General features: G+C 57.1%; 1 protein-coding gene across 3 annotated transcripts in view; it reads right to left on the reverse strand.

The window, feature by feature from the left end:
* Window positions 1-5,315: 5,315 nt before the first annotated feature.
* TBC1D24 (TBC1 domain family member 24) overlaps window positions 5,316-16,761 on the reverse strand; it is a 26,596-nt gene continuing 15,150 nt past the window's right edge. For 2 of the 3 annotated variants that reach the window (XM_032425764.1, XM_032425763.1), the window contains exons 2-9: window positions 16,103-16,222; window positions 13,904-14,980; window positions 13,273-13,290; window positions 12,686-12,844; window positions 11,572-11,635; window positions 10,544-10,639; window positions 10,126-10,348; window positions 5,316-9,769 (exon numbers count right to left, since the gene is read on the reverse strand). In XM_032425764.1, coding sequence (XP_032281655.1) covers window positions 9,615-9,769; window positions 10,126-10,348; window positions 10,544-10,639; window positions 11,572-11,635; window positions 12,686-12,844; window positions 13,273-13,290; window positions 13,904-14,868 — 1,680 coding nt within the window. In that variant the 5' untranslated portion in view covers window positions 14,869-14,980; window positions 16,103-16,222 and the 3' untranslated portion in view covers window positions 5,316-9,614. The remainder of the gene's footprint in view (window positions 9,770-10,125; window positions 10,349-10,543; window positions 10,640-11,571; window positions 11,636-12,685; window positions 12,845-13,272; window positions 13,291-13,903; window positions 14,981-16,102; window positions 16,223-16,761) is intronic. The other variant, XM_032425765.1, reaches the window with a different exon arrangement.

Below are 16,761 nucleotides of genomic sequence, written 5' to 3' on the forward strand. Positions count from 1 at the left end.
CCTCATTCCTTCTTCCTGGGGGCACAAGGAGGAGCAAGGACAGGCCCAGGCCCTGCAGCCTCAGCCTCACTGCCCATCCCTGTTCCCAGGGTTCCCCCTGCCCCGCCCCACCCGGGGCAATCACGTCCTCCATCTCACACCATCCTGTCCCTCGCCTGATGGCCCTCTGAGCAAGCAAATGCCCAAGTGCGGGCCACAGGCCTGGCCCCTCACCACTGCAGGCATGGAGGACCCAGGGTCAGGGGAGTGCAGGCCAGGGAGCCAGTGCTGGCTGGGGGACTGTGTGCAGAGGGAGAATTCAGACCAAGGGAAGGGGGGTACCCCACCGTCAGGAAGCGGCGCAGTCAAAAACACAGAGGTGGGCAGAGCACACAAGCCCACTGTGACTGAAATCCTAAGACTCGGGAGACATTTCCCTCCTTGGGCTCAGGGACCGGGTCAGCTTCGCTCGCTGTCCTCTCGTTTTCTGCGCCATGTGAGAGGTCACACTGGGTCTCCGATGGGGCTGCTGACACCTCAAACCAGCATGTCTCAAACTGAGCTCACCCCACCCCCACCTTCCATTCTGTTCCACTCTGTTATTTCCATTTTGGGCAAAAGACACAACCATCCACCCAACTGCTCGCAGCAGAAGCCTTGAGTCACACCACTGCTCACTCCTCGTTACTCACCGAGCCCTGAGATCGTGCGGCTTCCTGGCTCCTAGCTCTGCCCCCACCCTGCCGCTGCGCTGCCCTCTGGCTGGGGTCTCCTCACAGCCTCTAACCGGGTTGGCCTGCTCAGTCTTAACCCCCCCACCCCATGCATTCTTCACCAGAAAGCCACAGGATCTTTCTAACTGGCACACCTGACCAGCCACTCCGTTCCTGGAATCCTTCAACATCTTCCTGTCACAGGCTGGACCCTTTGGTGGTCCCCTCCCATTTATCCCCAGCACCAGCCCGCCCCCAATCTTGTCCCATCATGCTGCTCCCTCCTCACTTGTGTCCTTGAGCCTGTGGCTTTCTCTGCACCAACTACTCTCTCCTTCCCTTCCTGTACAGGGACGGCTACTCAGGCCTTAGAGCACCACCTCCTCCAGGAAGCCCTCCTGATCTCTCCTCCTCCCTTCTCAGACCCCTCCTTCATCCCTCACACTCCATTATTACCTTTTTTCACTCGATACCTCCTCCTCTGAGGGTCCCTGTGCCTCTTTGTCTGCATCCCTGATCCCTGGTAGGATGCCTGGCACATATAGCTAACGTTTACTGACCACCAAGTGTGGGCCACACCTGTCCTAAGCATTCTTAGTGTATTATATAATCCTCATAAAGACCCTTTGAGGAAGATATCACCATGATTCTCATTTTGTGGACAAGGAAATGGGCCTCGGAGGGTCAAACGTCTTGCCCTGGTCAGCCCGCTAGGGAGAAGTTGGATTCAAACTCTGACTCCCAGCGGGACTGAGCCCATATGGCTTATGACACCATCTTGTCTCCTACACGAGGGCTCGGGGAGCATCCAGTGACCAGTGACGGGGCCAGGAGGGACCCGGGGCGCCTTCCCCTTGGCCCCCCAGCACCAGGCAGGGCTGGGGGAGGGGGTGTGGCGTGTGACGAGGGACACACGCCTCTGCCTTCCCCCTCACAGCTAGGTCCCCAGCTGAAAATCACAGCATTGCGAGACCCTGGCCCATCATTGCACAGGTGGGGATTTCTAGGAACAAAGGGAGGGCTTTGGGAAACTCAAGCCAGAGACCCTGATAGGGAGAGATACAGAGGGATGGGGGGAGGGAGTGCCCTGAGTCCCCAAGAATTCTAATGAGGATAAAAGGACCAAAAGGTGGTGGCAGAGGGAAGTCCAGTAGCACTTGGCAGAGCCCCGAGGGAAGGCAGGGGGACAGCTGGGGAGATAAAGACCAGGAATAACTTCCCAAATGATTGGAAAGATGAACTTATCCCAAGGAAGCCATTTCAACAAAGAAAGGAGTAGTCTGGCAGCTGATGGCAGCAGCCTTATCAAGAGCATCAGGACACTGCGGGGTGCCTCCTCCCTGTGGACAGTCCCATTCTTCTGAGTCACAGCGAAGACACGCCACAGGGGCATAACGCTAAGAGATGGCACCTGCGCTCTTGCTTGGCTGGATAAGGGCTCCACGTGGCCCAGGCAAGGTTGGGATGAGATCGAACAAGACCGTATTAGTGCCATGAGGGGAATGGGCAAAGGCGATTTTTCTGGTATGATTTTTAAAAATTAGAGTTTAGGGGTGCCTGGGTGGCTCAGTCGTTAAGCGTCTGCCTTCGGCTCAGGTCATGGTCCCAGGGTCCTAGGATCGAGCCCCGCATTGGGCTCCCTGCTCAGCAAGAAGCCTGCTTCTCCCTCTCCCACTCCCCCTGCTTGTGCTCTCTCTCTTTGTGTCTCTGTCAAATAAATAAATAAAATCTTTAAAAATAAAAATAAAAATTAGGGTTTATATTGGGGTGCCTGGATGACTCAGTCGGAAGAGCACACGACTCCTGATCTCTGGGTCATGAGTTCAAGCCCCATGTTGGGTGTAGAGCTTAACTTAAAAAAAAAATTAAGAATAAAATGATAGGATTTTAAAAAAGATTTTATTTATTTGAGAGATAGAGAGAGAGCGAGAGTGCACAAGCAGGGAGAGGGGCAGAGGGAGAAGCAGGCTCCCCGCTGAGCAGAGATCCTGACACGGGGCTCCATCCCAGAACCCTGGGATCATGACTTGAGCCGAAGGCAGACGCTTAACCAACTGAGCCTCCCAGGTGCCCCAAAATGATAGGATTTTTTAAAATAAAAAAGTCCCCCAAATAAAAACGTCCTCTAGGTAAATACAGCATAGTACAATCAGGACCTGACACCCACCCCCATCACTGGTAGAGGGAGCCCCGGGGCCAGCCCTGACCCCCAGGGGTGGTGTGCGGTCCACTCTCTGGGCTGCTGGGAATGAAGGGGGCCAGGCACCCTGGCTGGCATGGGGAGCAGCTTCTCAGGGTGCCCATAAGGGGTATCGTGTGCCCTGGACCCTCCATTCGGTCTGGCCTCATTCAGGGTTTACCTCCACCAGCCAGAGTTTACAACTGCCTTCAACCCTCAGCCACCCATCTAACATTTATTGAGCATCTACTGTGTGCAGACACCAAGCTAGGCTCTGGGATACAAAATCGAGGAAGAGGGCTCTTACCCTGCAGGAGCTTGCAGTCCCGGGGGGCTGGATGTGCAGACGATGATGTCCCAGAACTGTGGTTGCTGGACGCAGAGATGATACAAAAGAGGGGTGGGATCAGGTAGCTTGGACGGCCTTTGAGGGGTGGTCTCTGAACAAGGTCCTCACAGATGAAGGGGGTCCGGAGCAGGAGAGAGCCTGGACCCGGTTTGTCCCTAACTCACAGCCCGTCCCAAGCATGGAACCCGGCTGCTGAGATGGAAGCAGGTGCTCACGTGTCAGTGTGGATGGTCCCTGAGCGGGGGTTAAGGGACCAGCAGGAGGCAGAGGAAGGGTACACAGGTGCGTTCCCTGAACATGGCTGCAGAGGCTAACAGCAGTGACCCCTGGGGCCGCGGGGGAAGATCCCCCACGAGGACACTCAGGCACTGCGTTGACGCTCTAGTAGGTGCACCCTTCATCTGGTCAGAACCTGTCAGACTGGAAGCCCTGGGAAGCAAGTGCTAGATGGGCACAGGCTTCCTCTGGGGGAGATGTCGTGGAACTAGAGGGAGTGGGGGTGCACCGAGCCGCTCACTGCAGAAGGGTTAACAAAGTACTTCCATGCTGGCTAGACGTGGGGACGCGAGCTGGGCCACCGCCACTGTGGATCAGGCCCACAGAGGGGCCACGTGACGGCAGGTGCTGGTGGGCGCGGGGGTGGGGGGTGGGGGACCGCCCTGGGGCGGGCTGAGCTCCACGCAGACATGGGTCACTGTCACCGAAGCTGAGCCGGCTGAGGGAGGCAGGTGTCCGGAGTGTCAGAGGCTACTGCTCTGCGCCCAGGGCCACCCCTCCCCCAGGAGCAGGCCCATGCCACTGTCTCGAGGTCAATCACAAAGTGACGCTAAGCTAAGCGTGCTTACAGGAAGAAGTTGTTGCTGCAGGGAGTTTGGGGGGCACTCCCCCCACCGTGGCCCCCAGAAATGCTCACCCATCTCCCCTCCAGAACTGCCCCTCATGGGACAGCAGCACAGGGGCTTTTGGTCAGGGGCCACCAGGCTCAAGGCGGCGGCGGGGGTGGGGGGGTAGGCCAGCTCCTGGGGCCTCAGGGAAAGCATCCAGGGGCCGGAGCACCCCAGCTACTGAGGGCTGGGGAACTCCGCCCCCGACCACAGGCCTGTGTAAAGGCCCTGAGGCAGCAGAGGAACTGAAAAACAGAGGGCTGGGCCAGAGAGCCAGCCCTGGGGGCCAACACAGACTTGGGCCAGGCCACCGTCAGGGCGGGGCAGCAGGAAGGGGCTGAGGGGAACCAGAGTGTTGTGGGGGGCAGCCAGAGAGAAATGGGGAGCGGCAGGGACGGGGTGCTGCCTGCAGTGTGAGGAAGATAAGAAAAGAGAGAAGCAGTTTCCCAGCACAGGCAGAGGCCTCAGCAGCCCCAGGAGGGGCAGAGGGGTGGAGGGGTGCCGGCTGCGGGCCGGGCTCCAGCAGCTGGCGGGGGGAGCCCCTCCAGGTTGGGCATCTGCCCGGTTGCAGAGAAAATGGGTCTTGCGGTTTTCTTTATAGGATATCAGTACACCCAATTAAAATGCTAGTTATCCAAAAAGACCAAAATTCATGTGGATTGATACAAACTCCCAGATAAAATACTCTCATGTTGCATGAGGACTTGTTGATACTGGGCTTCCCGTGGGACAGGGATCTGTGCGATTGTAGACTGAGACTTTGGACCAAGGTTCCTGGTGGCTGCCCCCCTCGTTCCTCATGCTGGCCCCGTGGGTCAGCAGGACGGCACCGTGAACAGGAGTAAACAAAATCAGGACAGACTTGGCCTGCGCGGGCCGCACACAGTGAGTGCAGCAGAGCGTGGTGGAGAGCGATCCTCCCTCAGGCCGGGGCCTCCTGGTCCCCTGTGCACCTCCACAGCGTCATTCCCAGACAACCCGCACCCACCACCTCCCATTCCACCGAAACGTTCTCATAGCCAATACTTCAGTGAGGTTCCATTCGTTGGCATTCATTTTATTTTATTTATTTATTTATTTATTTATTTATTTATTTCAGAGAGAGAGAATGAGAGACAGCATGAGAGGGAGGAGGGTCAGAGGGAGAAGCAGACTCCCTGCCGAGCAGGGAGCCCGATGCGGGACTCGATCCCGGGACTCCAGGATCATGATCTGAGCCGAAAGCAGTCGCTTAACCAACTGAGCCACCCAGGCGCCCGGCATTCATTTTATTTAAGACTCAAAGGAACACTGACCAACCAGGTCACTAAATCATTTATTTTCACGTTTCCCAGCTTAGATTTGTCTGCCAAGCCACACCCCAGTCTATTTTCACTTGGTCTCACGATTCTTCATTCATTCAGATGCTCCAAAGTGTCGGTCGAGTAAAAATCCATTTCTCAGCCAATAACCGCCCTACATGAGAATGGAAAGGTAAAGTGATTCACACAACCCTTTCTCCTCCTTAATCATTAGCTCGCTAGCTTTTGGCAAACCGTGGCCTATGCCAGGTAGCACACCTCAGTAGGAAACGGAGCAGGGGCCCACTCCCGGATCTCCATGTCATTGCCGGCGCCCCTGGAGCAGACCCGACCTGCAGGCGCCCTTGCTCAGGGGCGCCTCTCGACAAAGCGCCTCTAACGGCTGGAACCAGCTGGCCAGCTAGGGAATACACCTACAGATTCGGCAATCTGAAGCAGAAGGTCTCTAACAGTTGGTGTGTCTGCACTACAGCGTGTCCACTGATTTTGCTTCCTTGGCCCCAAGCACAGAGTTAACAAATTCCATATGGTCGGGTCAAGACAGCATGTCTGCAAACACGTGAGGCATTTCGTCTGTAGCCATGAGTCATGTGACGTTGTACCTCACTTCTTGACCACAACCTGACACTGACAGAATGAAGACCCTAATTTTTAATTTAAAGTTTAGTCAACATACAGTGCCATATTGGTTTCTTCCAAAAGGGGGTTGCTTTCCTTGCAGACTTGCAGTTTTGTTCTCTCAGATCTCCAACTGATTGCTTGGGTGTTCAGAATGATTTGATAACTAGCTGTGCTCCGGGGGCAAGACAAACTTAGGGTCCCCCTACTCCTCTGCCATCTTAACACCTCCGGGTCATAATTTTGTTTTATACCAGATTATTTTTAAAGATCCACACACTTCTCTGCCTAACTTCGACATGGTAGGGTGAAGTGCTGGTGAGGCGTCCTCTCTACTCCTGCTTCAGTTGGTAACTTCCACGCGCAAATGAGACATTCGGGGACAGAGGACCAGCACAGTCCAGACATGCATCCACTACTGACACCTCACTGTGCTAATTAGTGGCAATTTGGGTTTTTTGTTTTTTTTTTTTTTTGACCAGGGTTAGTCTTGTGAATTTTGAGCATATTCTGGATTTAATAAAAATGTAAATATCTGTACAAATTAAATCTATTCCTGGAACAGAGAAAGGACTGTGGGAAAGCCGAAGGCATCTGGTTAAATCTGTAGTTAACAGCACTATATATCAACATTCATTTCTGCTGGGATACATGTCCCGTGTCCACATAGCAGAAGCTGGGTAGTGTCTACGGAAACTCTGCATCATCTTTGCATCTCTCTTGTAAATCTAAAATTATTTCCAAATTAAAAGTTACAAACACTGAATCTATTAAATATAAAATACTTAAGGAGACTATAAAGTCCTTATGGCTTCAGGAAACAAGAAAAATTTGAAAGCCTGAAATCTTCAGAATTTTCTAAAACATGGTGCCATGAAAAACTCAAAAAGTTAAGCACGCAGCTTATAAAAGCAGGAAAAGTTGAAATACGAGTTTTAATTCAGTAATTAAAACTCTGAAAAATTCATAATACCAATGACTTACTCTTGTATTATAAATTGTTTTTGAAAAACTGATGTTCTGAAGCCCTAAAGACATAAAGTCCACTTTAACAAATTATTTAATGAACTAGTTTAAATTATATTCTATTTTTAAAATAAACTTTTTTTTAAGTAAACTCTACGCCCAACATGGGGCTTGAACTCACGACTACAAGACCAAGAGTCCCAGGCTCTTCCGACTGAGCCAGCCAGGTGCCCCTCAAAATAAACTTTTAAACGTTTCTAGAAAAATGAATGATAATTTGTCATGCAATTCCATAAAACGTTAGCTATTTTTAACATCATAAGCAAATTTTAGGTAATAAGAAACAATATAGAGTATTAACAAAACACGTTCTATTTGGAAGCACCTGATACGTAACAAGGACAATAAATAGGAATTAAAAACGAAGGGAATAATCACACATACGTTTTGTTCAGCAGGACAGCTGGGAAGCAGACGGCCGGCCGAGGGAACAGAGGGCTGAGCGTGCGCACACAGAGACCTCACGCTAGAGACAGACGTGGTGACTAAGCAGCACCTGCCCTCCTAGGCTGGACCTCTGGGAAGGCCAAACAGGGCCCTGGGAGCAGCCACAGAGACTCCTCCAGACTCACTCACCAAAGAATCCCCCAGCCTCCCTCAAGAGGGAGCCGCGTAAACAGCGCTGGAATACCGTTTTCCAAGGCAGGCAACACTCCACTGATGGACTGACCGGCATCATGAGGGTGCAGCTTCTGGCGCCCACCCCATTTGGTGGCGCACCCGCCCCGTTCGGTGTCGCGCCCAGGGGAGCCCCTGGAGGCCCCTCTGGTTGGAGAGACCAGACTTGGACCCTCGGAGTTCATGTAACGAGACTGTGTTTAATGAACACCAAAGTGGGCGCTACAACAGAGGGCTGTGAGGGCTCAGAGGAGGGGGGGCAAGGGTGGCAGTGGGGGGGAGGTGAGCAGTGACACTGCCTCCCAGCACCTCTCCTCTCACTAGGGACTCACACTGTCCCCCTCGGAGCCTCTCAAAAGTCCCATGGGGACAGCAGAGCACGATGACTGGCCCCATTTTACAGTTGGAGAAACAGAGATCCGTGGCTTGCCCAATGCCACACGGGGCTTCTTGTCCTTCCTCCTGCACCATGGTGGCCTGGCTCAGAGGAGACTGGAGTAGGTGGGCAGGGGACGGCCAATGCCTCACAGGAGTAGCAAGCGAGTTGGAGACAGCAGAGGCATGGCACAAGGGGACACCGAGGTGCTGGCTGCAGCCACGTGGGGACCAGGCTGGGGGCAGGACCCCTGGCACCTGTGGCCCAGGCTGCCACAGCCCTGCGTGGCTGCTTGGGTGTCTGTCGGCTTCCCCTCCTCCCCCGGGTGCCCAGGCCCTCAGGACCAGCTGAGGGAGGTCACGAGGTAGGAGGCCACTCCCCGACAAGTCTTCATGTGGCACCTACAGTCTGCAGGGCTTGTGTGGGGCCAGGCCGGGCAGGGAAAGGGGCAGAGGTGGCACAAGAAAACCATGTTACATGGCCAACTACAGGGCTGTATGAGGGATGCAGAGGGGTATGTGAAGGAGCGCATGGCAGGGATCTGGGCGGGGGGCAAACCTAGCAACCTGGGGCGTGTGGGGATGGACGAAGATGAGCATGCCACACTGAGCAGTCTGGACAGGAGTCTGGGGCCACTGCAGAGACTGTCGGGGAGCGGAGGTGGCCCAGGACAGAGAGGAGGAGGGCTGAAGAAGTCCCCGCGGGTCCGGGCTTCTCCTGGATATGGAGCTGGCTGGTTTGGGGTCAGCCGCAGAGGGCCCCTCCCTGGGCCATCCTGGGCCAACCTGGCAGACTCTTAGGGCATGGACCTACAGTGGGGCCCAGCAGAAGCCTCAGGCTCTGAAACACAAGAAGCCGTGATGTCCCCTCCAGCCCTCCATCATACTGGTGCTCAGCCCTCTCTCAGGAGGGGCCCAGAGCTCAGCACACATCCCGCCCTCCCCTCTTTCTCCCTGTGGTTACTGTCCGAGAGGCAGCCACAGGAGGCCAGCACGGGGAGGAGGGCATGGGGTTAGAAGCCCCCCGCAGGTGCTCCTGCTGTGGGAGGGGGAGCGGGAGGGGGATATGGCCAAGGAGCAGTCCCCAGGATGCCTGTCTCTTCTGGGGAGCCGCCAGCGCCAGCCTCTGGCCAGGTGGCCGCCTACCCGCAGGACCCATGGTGGCCACGGGACTCTGCTCGGGAGCAGCATTGAGGCACCAGCAGGGGGCGCCATGGCCCCACACTTAGTGGAAGGTTCCTTCTGCCTTTCCTGTCCCCACCCCTGCACCAAGGGACTGAGACTCAGGCCTGCAAGACGTGGCCCCTCTAGGCCCTGGCACCAGATGCCTCCACAGAGGACAACTGGGGCCTGAGCCCAAGCTTGAGGCAGCAGCAGGTGTGAGCAGGGACAGGCCCAGCCAACTGAGGTCCCAGCATCCCCTGGCCCGCCCAGATCCAGAGCCCCTGCTGCACCTCGACGCTGCCCACAGCACGGGGGGTCCTCACTTACTGCCTCCCCCTGAAGGGGGGCCTGGCCCCTGCCCCACCCCCACCCCATGGTGACGGCTCAGTCACCGTCTGTGCAGGCCTGTCACTGAGTGTCAGGGTCTTGGAAGCCCCAGGCCTCCACAGCCGCGATGAGGAAGTTCTCAGAGCAGAGGGGCTGGTTGTTGAAAGTGTCGCAGTGGCCAGTGCGGCCCCGATTCAGGTCCCCATCGATGTAGAGCGCCTGGCCGCCCCCTCCACCTGTGGGATGCTCTGGTCAGTGGCTGCCCCTCTGTCCAGCACCGCCCCTGGAACACTCTCCCCTGCTCCTGAGCCTCTCCACTTGGCTGGGGCAAGCCTCCTAGCTGTCCCTGCCCTGGCCCTGCCAGAGACTTCTCCAAGACCACAGGGCGGGCCAGGGTCCCCCACGGCACACCCTGCTGTCCCCACTCCCACCCCTGCTCCAGCCCACAATCCCGGTTCTCGTCCTCTGCCCGTCCCTCAGGGGAGGCACCTGCTATGCAGGAGCTTTGTGCCCCACGACCCCGCACCCGTCTCCCAGGCTAAGTGACCAAGGGCAGGCGGGAGTCCAGCCTGGGGTGCAGGGAGGTACCCACCTATGATGAGACAGTCGTTGCCCCCAGCCATGAACATGGACTCCGTCTTGGAGGGCAGGTTGAAGTGACGTGCAGCCAAGAAGGGTGAGAGGCGGTCAGCAGGGTCGGAGGACACAGGGCGGCAGGGCGGGGACAGGGCGGCAGGGACCTCCAAGGACATGGGCTTGGTCAGCTCTGGGTGTTTGATGACCACCCACTCGTAGCGCTGGACCTCAGGCTGCAGCTGAGGGCAAAGGGCAGTATGAGTCCCAGCACATGGTCCCCCACGGGCCCTCCTGCCCGTGCCCTGCGCCCAGGCTGGGGAGATGCTGCACACGGCCAAGGCCCGCCTGCGCTCATGCAGTGTGGTCTGACCATCACCAACGAGAAGCCAACACGGGGGCACCCTGTGGGGTGGGCAGCTGGCAGACTCACTCACCCGAAACACGAAGCACTCTCCGGTCCCAAAGAAGCCCACTTTGCCTCCAAACTTGTTTCTCTCACTCCAGTCTGTTGACAGGTAAGCCCCACACACCTGGGCAGAAAGGCCCGGGGTGTAAGGCTGCACCCCGCCTGCCTGCAGGAGCATCCCTCACTCGCTGCTGGGGGGCACTGTTGGCACAGCCACACCCCCGCCCCAACCCGAGGGCGAGAGCCAGAGGTGGCCGGCGGGGTGGGGAGGTCAGAGTCTGGAGGACATGGGGTGGGCAGTGACGGTGGGTGGGCGGCCGCCTCGGCCGGCATCGGCTTGAGGATACTTTTGTTTCCCTCCTTGGCCCTCAAGCATGGGGAATAGCCCACGTCTGCACTCAAACTTCGGCCGTCAACCCCAGGGATGCCCCTCACACAGAAGCTTCCCAGAGAGGACCTGCTCTAGAATGTTCCCCAACCCCGTCAGCTAGCCAAGTGCTAGATTTCACCAACAGATTCAGTCCTCTGAGTGGCTGCGGGTTTTGCCCCCAGTGTCTGATAGTGAGTCACCTGCTAGAACGCAGACACAGGATCGGGAACGGGGTGAGTAACCTAAAACTCCCATGGGTGCAGGTTTGGGAGCCAAGGAACAAGGAGCCTCTACTGGGAGCACATGCCCCCAGAATGGAGGCCTGTGAGTTCTGACTTTCCTAGATGCTTCAGGGCACGTCCAGGTGACTGCAGCGGACAGGCCCTGACAACCACCTGTCGGGGGGTTGGGGGGGTGAAGACAGCAGGTGGAGGGGAGGCAGGGTCTTGCTCACTAGGTTATTTCTGCAGTGCTCCCTGAAGCCAGGCCCTGGGGGATCAGGCTGCTTTAGCAGGAGCCGAGAGGCCCAGAGGAGACAGGAGGCCCTGGGTCCTTGGTGGTCACTCGGGGAGGCTGGACTCACCCCTCTTCCACTCTGCACCCCTGAGTGCAGGAAGCCTGGGTGGAGGTTTCAGGGCAGCACCCACCCTCCCTGAAGCTCATCAGAGGCAAGTACCCCTCCTCACCTCCTTTTGCGTGGTCTTGATGAGCAGGAGGGTGGGCTCATGTCCTTCACACTGGAAATAGAACCTGGGAGCAAAGACCACACGTCCAGCCTGGCATCCTGCTCGGTGCGACCTTTGGCCACAGCATCCGGTGCCCACTGTACCTGAGAAGCCCGGGCTGTCTGGGGTAGACGGGCCTGGGAACTGTGTTTCCCTGTGTCCTGGGGAGCAGGCACGATGGCCAAGGACCTGGCAGCACCTTGGCCTGGATACTTCTCAGCCAAGACGGAGCCCAGGCCAGGCAGCCCGGGGGCCGAGCAGTCAGCTACGCCAGACTGTGTGTCCTGGTATGATGTGGGGGGGAAGGCACACGGCAGACCAACCGCAGCAGCCACGTGCCAGGTGCTTCAGGGAGGCAAGACCAGAGGAACAGGTCCCTGTTCTAGGAAAGCTCGGAACGTGCCCAGGAGCCTGAGCCTGAGAGACAGGCAACACTGAGAAGTACCTGAGGAGGTCTGACGTTGCATTGTGGTGGCACCAAGTGCCCAGGGCTTGCCCGGCGTCCCCGGTGGCCCTGCCGGGCCTCCCACAGAGCATGGGGGGGGCGGAGGGGGGAGCAGGCGAATCAATCTCTAGCTATGCCACCTCTGTGGGGTCACCTGTGACCCAAGCCAGAAACTTCTGAGGCCACCTGGGGCTGCACCTGGCGGAGCTGCCTTGAGAGGTGGTATGCCCTGAGGGGGACCTTGCCAGAGTTCCCTGGACCCACCTGTGGACCAGCCAAGTGGGGGTCGGGGAGTAGTGACCCAAGGCCTACAGCCACAGGTCATCCTGTGCTAGGATTCTTTACACTCCTGGGTGGGGATTCTGCTTCCCATGTTGTCCCAACACCCACACAGAAGCCTGGAGCCATGCCGTGTATTCAGGGCACTGAGCCCTCAAGTGTGGGTGGCCTGGGAGTAAGAGAAGTCCAGGAAGAGGGGCTCCCAATTCCGGGGCCCCCTGGGAATACGCAGGGGCCTATCTCCAGCCACCACCACAACATTCTGGAGTGGTCCCACAGCTCGCTCTGTCCCCCTGCACTGGCGGGCCTCGGGAGGGCAGGCCCAGTGTGTGCTGGTCTCCCGGGGGTTACCTGGTCAGGCTGTACCCGTGCTGCAGGGACGAGAAGAGCAGAAGGGGCTGGCAGAGGGCGAAGCGCTCGGGGACCCAAGACCAGATGTCTCTCATCTCCTTCACGCTGACAATCTCTGAGTGGAAGTTCTCTGCGTGCACGGCCAAGTGTACAAACTGCCTGGGGAGAGCAGGGAGGGCTCAGAGCATAGCCGGGACCCCAGCCCTGACCGTGCCCCCCACCCCGGAGGGATGCAGAGCCTCTCGTGGAAGCTAAGCCTGCAGGGGGCTTCTCACCCATTGAGGGAGAAACAGGATGACGCTGACCCCTGGAGCCCCACTCCCAGAGGTTACAGAGGGGAGAGCACCTGGCCTGGGCCAGGACAAAAGCACCTTTTCCCTAATAAATGGGGACAGAGAGAGAGCCAGCCAAGCACTGACAGACAGCCCATCCAAGGCAGCTGAGCAGACAGGGCCTGAACATCAGCCAGGCTTTAAGGCAGCATTGCCAAAGCCAGCCCTGAGAGCCGGAGCAAGCAGCCAGGCCCTGGGACAGCCCGGCCAGAGATGGAGAGAGGCCAGGCATGGACACGTGGTTAACAGACCTACCTTTTAGAGAGTGAAACACTGAAAAACAGGAGGAAGCAACGGACACAGAGAAGAGAAAGAAAAATAAAACAGACAAGGACAGGTTAGTGGCAAGTACTGATGGCCAGGACGCACCTGCCTGTGGCCCAGGAGAAAGGCCTCCATACCGATGGCCTGGTCAGGCCGAGACGGTGTGGGGACGCCACGCGCCCTTCCCAGCCCGGCTCCTAGGTGCTGTGCTCAGGGCGGTGGGCATACCCAGCAGCCACGAGGACAGCAAGCAAGGGATCCCAGAGCAGGAGGGGCAGAGCCGGGGCAGCTCTGAAATGATGCTCGGCGGTCAGCCCGGCCCCCTGCAGACCTCTGACTCCACGGTCAGCGTCCGGCTTCCCTTGCAGCCATGGGCCTTGTCACTGAGAGCAGGACCCTGCACCTTCTGCACCCATAGCTGCCTGAGCAGTTGTGGCCGTGGCCACGAGGCCCGGTCTCCCTCCCGTGCATTTCTAACCGTGCAGGGCGGCCTAGTGGCCAACCAAGAGGCTGGCAGGATGGGCTCCAGCCCCACCCCCCAGGACGTGCCCCAGCCCTTGCCCATGTGGGCCCCTCAGAGCTGCCAGGGGGCCACGCCTGAGGCCCCAAGGGGCCCGCTTACCTCTTCTGCTTGACGGTGATGCCCTTCTGCTTCAGAGCTTTCTCGTTGGCCATCTGTAGGAGCTGGATTTCCTTCCGGGAGAAGAGGCGGATGGCGAACGCCTTCTCCAGCAGCTTCTCCGGAGACACGGTCTTGGCGATGTCCCTGACGAAGGCGCGGATGTCCTGCTTCACACTGTCCGACTCCAGCGGCTGCCCGGCTCTTACCTTGTGGAAGAACTTGAGGATGGCCAGCGCCACGCGGTACAACACCTTGTACCCCTCCACCAGGAAGACATCGAAGACGCGGGCGAAGTAGCTGAGGGGCAGCTCCCCGAACAGCCAGCGCTGCCAGTCCGCGTAGACCTGCAGGACGTCCTCGGACACGGCCACCATCAGCTTGTGGGCCGCCTGGCAGTACTTGTTCACCAGGTCCCCGAAGGTCATGCAGGAAGACTCGAAGGCCAGGAAGCTCTGGTCCACGAGCTTCCTGCTGGGGTCGTTGCAGGCCAGGACACGGCAGGCGCTCTCGAAGCACTGGGCCTCGTCTGCACTGTAGTGGAGTAGCAGGGCCACCACGGCCGGCAGCGCGGGGCAGAAGGACACGTCCGGGAACTGGTTGGCGATGCACAGCAGGATCTTGCGCACGGCACCCTCGCCGCGTGGGTTCAGGCAGTAGCTGGGCACCTGCGTGTTGTCCACGAACTCGGGCAAGGGCAGACTGCTGGTGCTGTGCTTGCCCACGATCTTGCCCACGATGTCGCTGTACACGCTGGCATCCGGCGTGACGGTGCGGCAGGGGATGTCCCGGATCAGGCGCTGGTACACCTTGCCCCGCAGGGCGTAGCTGCGGGCCCAGTAGCCCTGGCGAGCCAGCTGCTTCAGCTCCTGCAGCTCGGTGCAGCTCAGCTCCTTGGGGCCCAGGTCCTGCACGGCAGCGTCCATCTTGTCTCTGTCCACAAAGCAGTTGTACCCCGGGGGGTCCATGGTGTAGGGGGCCCAGGAGGAGAGTCCTAGGCTGCCAGGCGGGGCACGGAGCAGCCAAATCCCCAGCTCCGTCTCAGAGGCCTTTCTGCTAACCTGTTTGCCATCCCATACCCTGTTGGATTAAAAGTCAGGCTTAAATGCATATGAAGGTTCATGTTTTTTTATTTTGTTTTTTCAAGATTTATTATTTGAGAGAGAGAGAGCGAGCAAGCGTGCGGGTGCGACCATGAGCTTGGGGGAGGGGCAGAGGAAGAAGCAAACTCCCCACCGAGCAAGGAGCCCAAACGGGGCTCGATCCCTGAACTCTGGATTCATGACCTGAGCTGAAGGCAGACACTTAACCAACTGAGCCACCCGGGTGCCCCGAAGATTCACATTTTAAAGAGCATGTTTTTGTTTCAATCTTTATATAGAGTATTTGAAGGGCTTCCATTTAAGATAAGTGGATATTGGGGCACCCAGGTGGCTCAGCAGGGAGTCAGCTTGTTCCTTTCCCTCTGCCCCTCCCTCAGCTTGTGACCTCTCTCACGAATAAATAAAATCTTAAAAAAAAATCTAAGATAAGTGGATATTTTGAGAATTCACTATGAACTCTGCAGTAGAACTTTCCATGGGGCTTACGCAGTTAGACCTGAGTAGGTCACACAGACTGAGTAAGGAGAGGCTAGGGCTGAGTTCCCTGAAGGGCTAGGCCAGCCGGTCCCGCTGAAAACAGCTCTTCACGGGGTGGGGGCGGCCTGCCAGCACCGCCCCACCGCCCCACACACCACCCTGCGGCTGCTGGACCATAGCACCCCCGCAACTCAAGAGATGCTCAGTTTCCGCCCCGTCAGGCTTCGGGCCCTTATGGTCTGTGTTCCACTGTGTACCTGCTCTGCCCCACCAGCCCTGGGTCAGAATCCAGAGGCCAGCCCTGAACTCTCCAGAAATGCCAGCTAAGTTTTAGGTAGAGAGGAATCGCTGCTGGGGAGCAGACATGAAGGCTCTGAAATCCATTGAAGCTGTCGTAGCTTCGACATTAAGACATTTCTGGGTCTGAATGAGCCAGAGGTACTGGGGGATTTGGTCCCATCCCTCCACTGTGGGCAACCGCAGAGATCCAGGCAGATGTTACAAAATGGGTACACTGCGCAATCTCCAACTCTCTGGCTAACGGGTCACAAGTCTACCGTTCAGGAGACTTAACATCTGTCCTTGCCAAAGGCTACTGTCCTCGGCCATGTCTGCCACGTACCTCAGACCAGACTTTCTGCCCGGGATGGTATAGGTGGACGCGAGGGCTCAGGGTTTTGCTTCGGCAGATTTCGGTAAATGACCAGATCGTTCCAGTTTCTCCTGCACCTAGAACGTTCACCTGAAAATATAAAAAGGAAGTCACGCCTTAAGAACGCTGAGTGGAAATTAAAGAATTACAGTATAAAACCTGTACGTGTGAGGAGGAGGCTGGAGAAAGCCCCTTGATACGGTATTTTTCACTGTGGCAAAATATACAGAAGATTTACCATTTTAGCCATTTTTGAGTGCACGCATTAAGCGCATTCACACGGTTGTGCAGCCCTCACCACCGTCCGTCCCCAGATCGCGTTCCTCTTCCTCAGTTGAAACTCTGCCCCCATTAAACACAGACGTCCCCTCCCCAGCCCCTGGTGCTCATCCTTCTACTGTCTCTATGAACGGGACAACTCATAGAGCCTCACAGAGGTGGAATCATACACATTCGTCATTTTGTGTCTGCCTTACCTCACTGAGCATCATGTCCTCAAGGTTCATCTAGATTTATAGCGTGTATCAGAATTTTTTTTAATTTTTAAAAAAATTTTTTTAAAGATTTTATTTATTTGACAGAGAGAGACACAGCAAGAGAGGGAACACAAGCAGGGGGAGTGGGAGAGG

Source organism: Phoca vitulina, unplaced genomic scaffold (genome assembly GCF_004348235.1).
Source record: "Phoca vitulina isolate PV1807 unplaced genomic scaffold, GSC_HSeal_1.0 scaffold33, whole genome shotgun sequence".
NCBI lineage: Eukaryota > Metazoa > Chordata > Mammalia > Carnivora > Phocidae > Phoca > Phoca vitulina.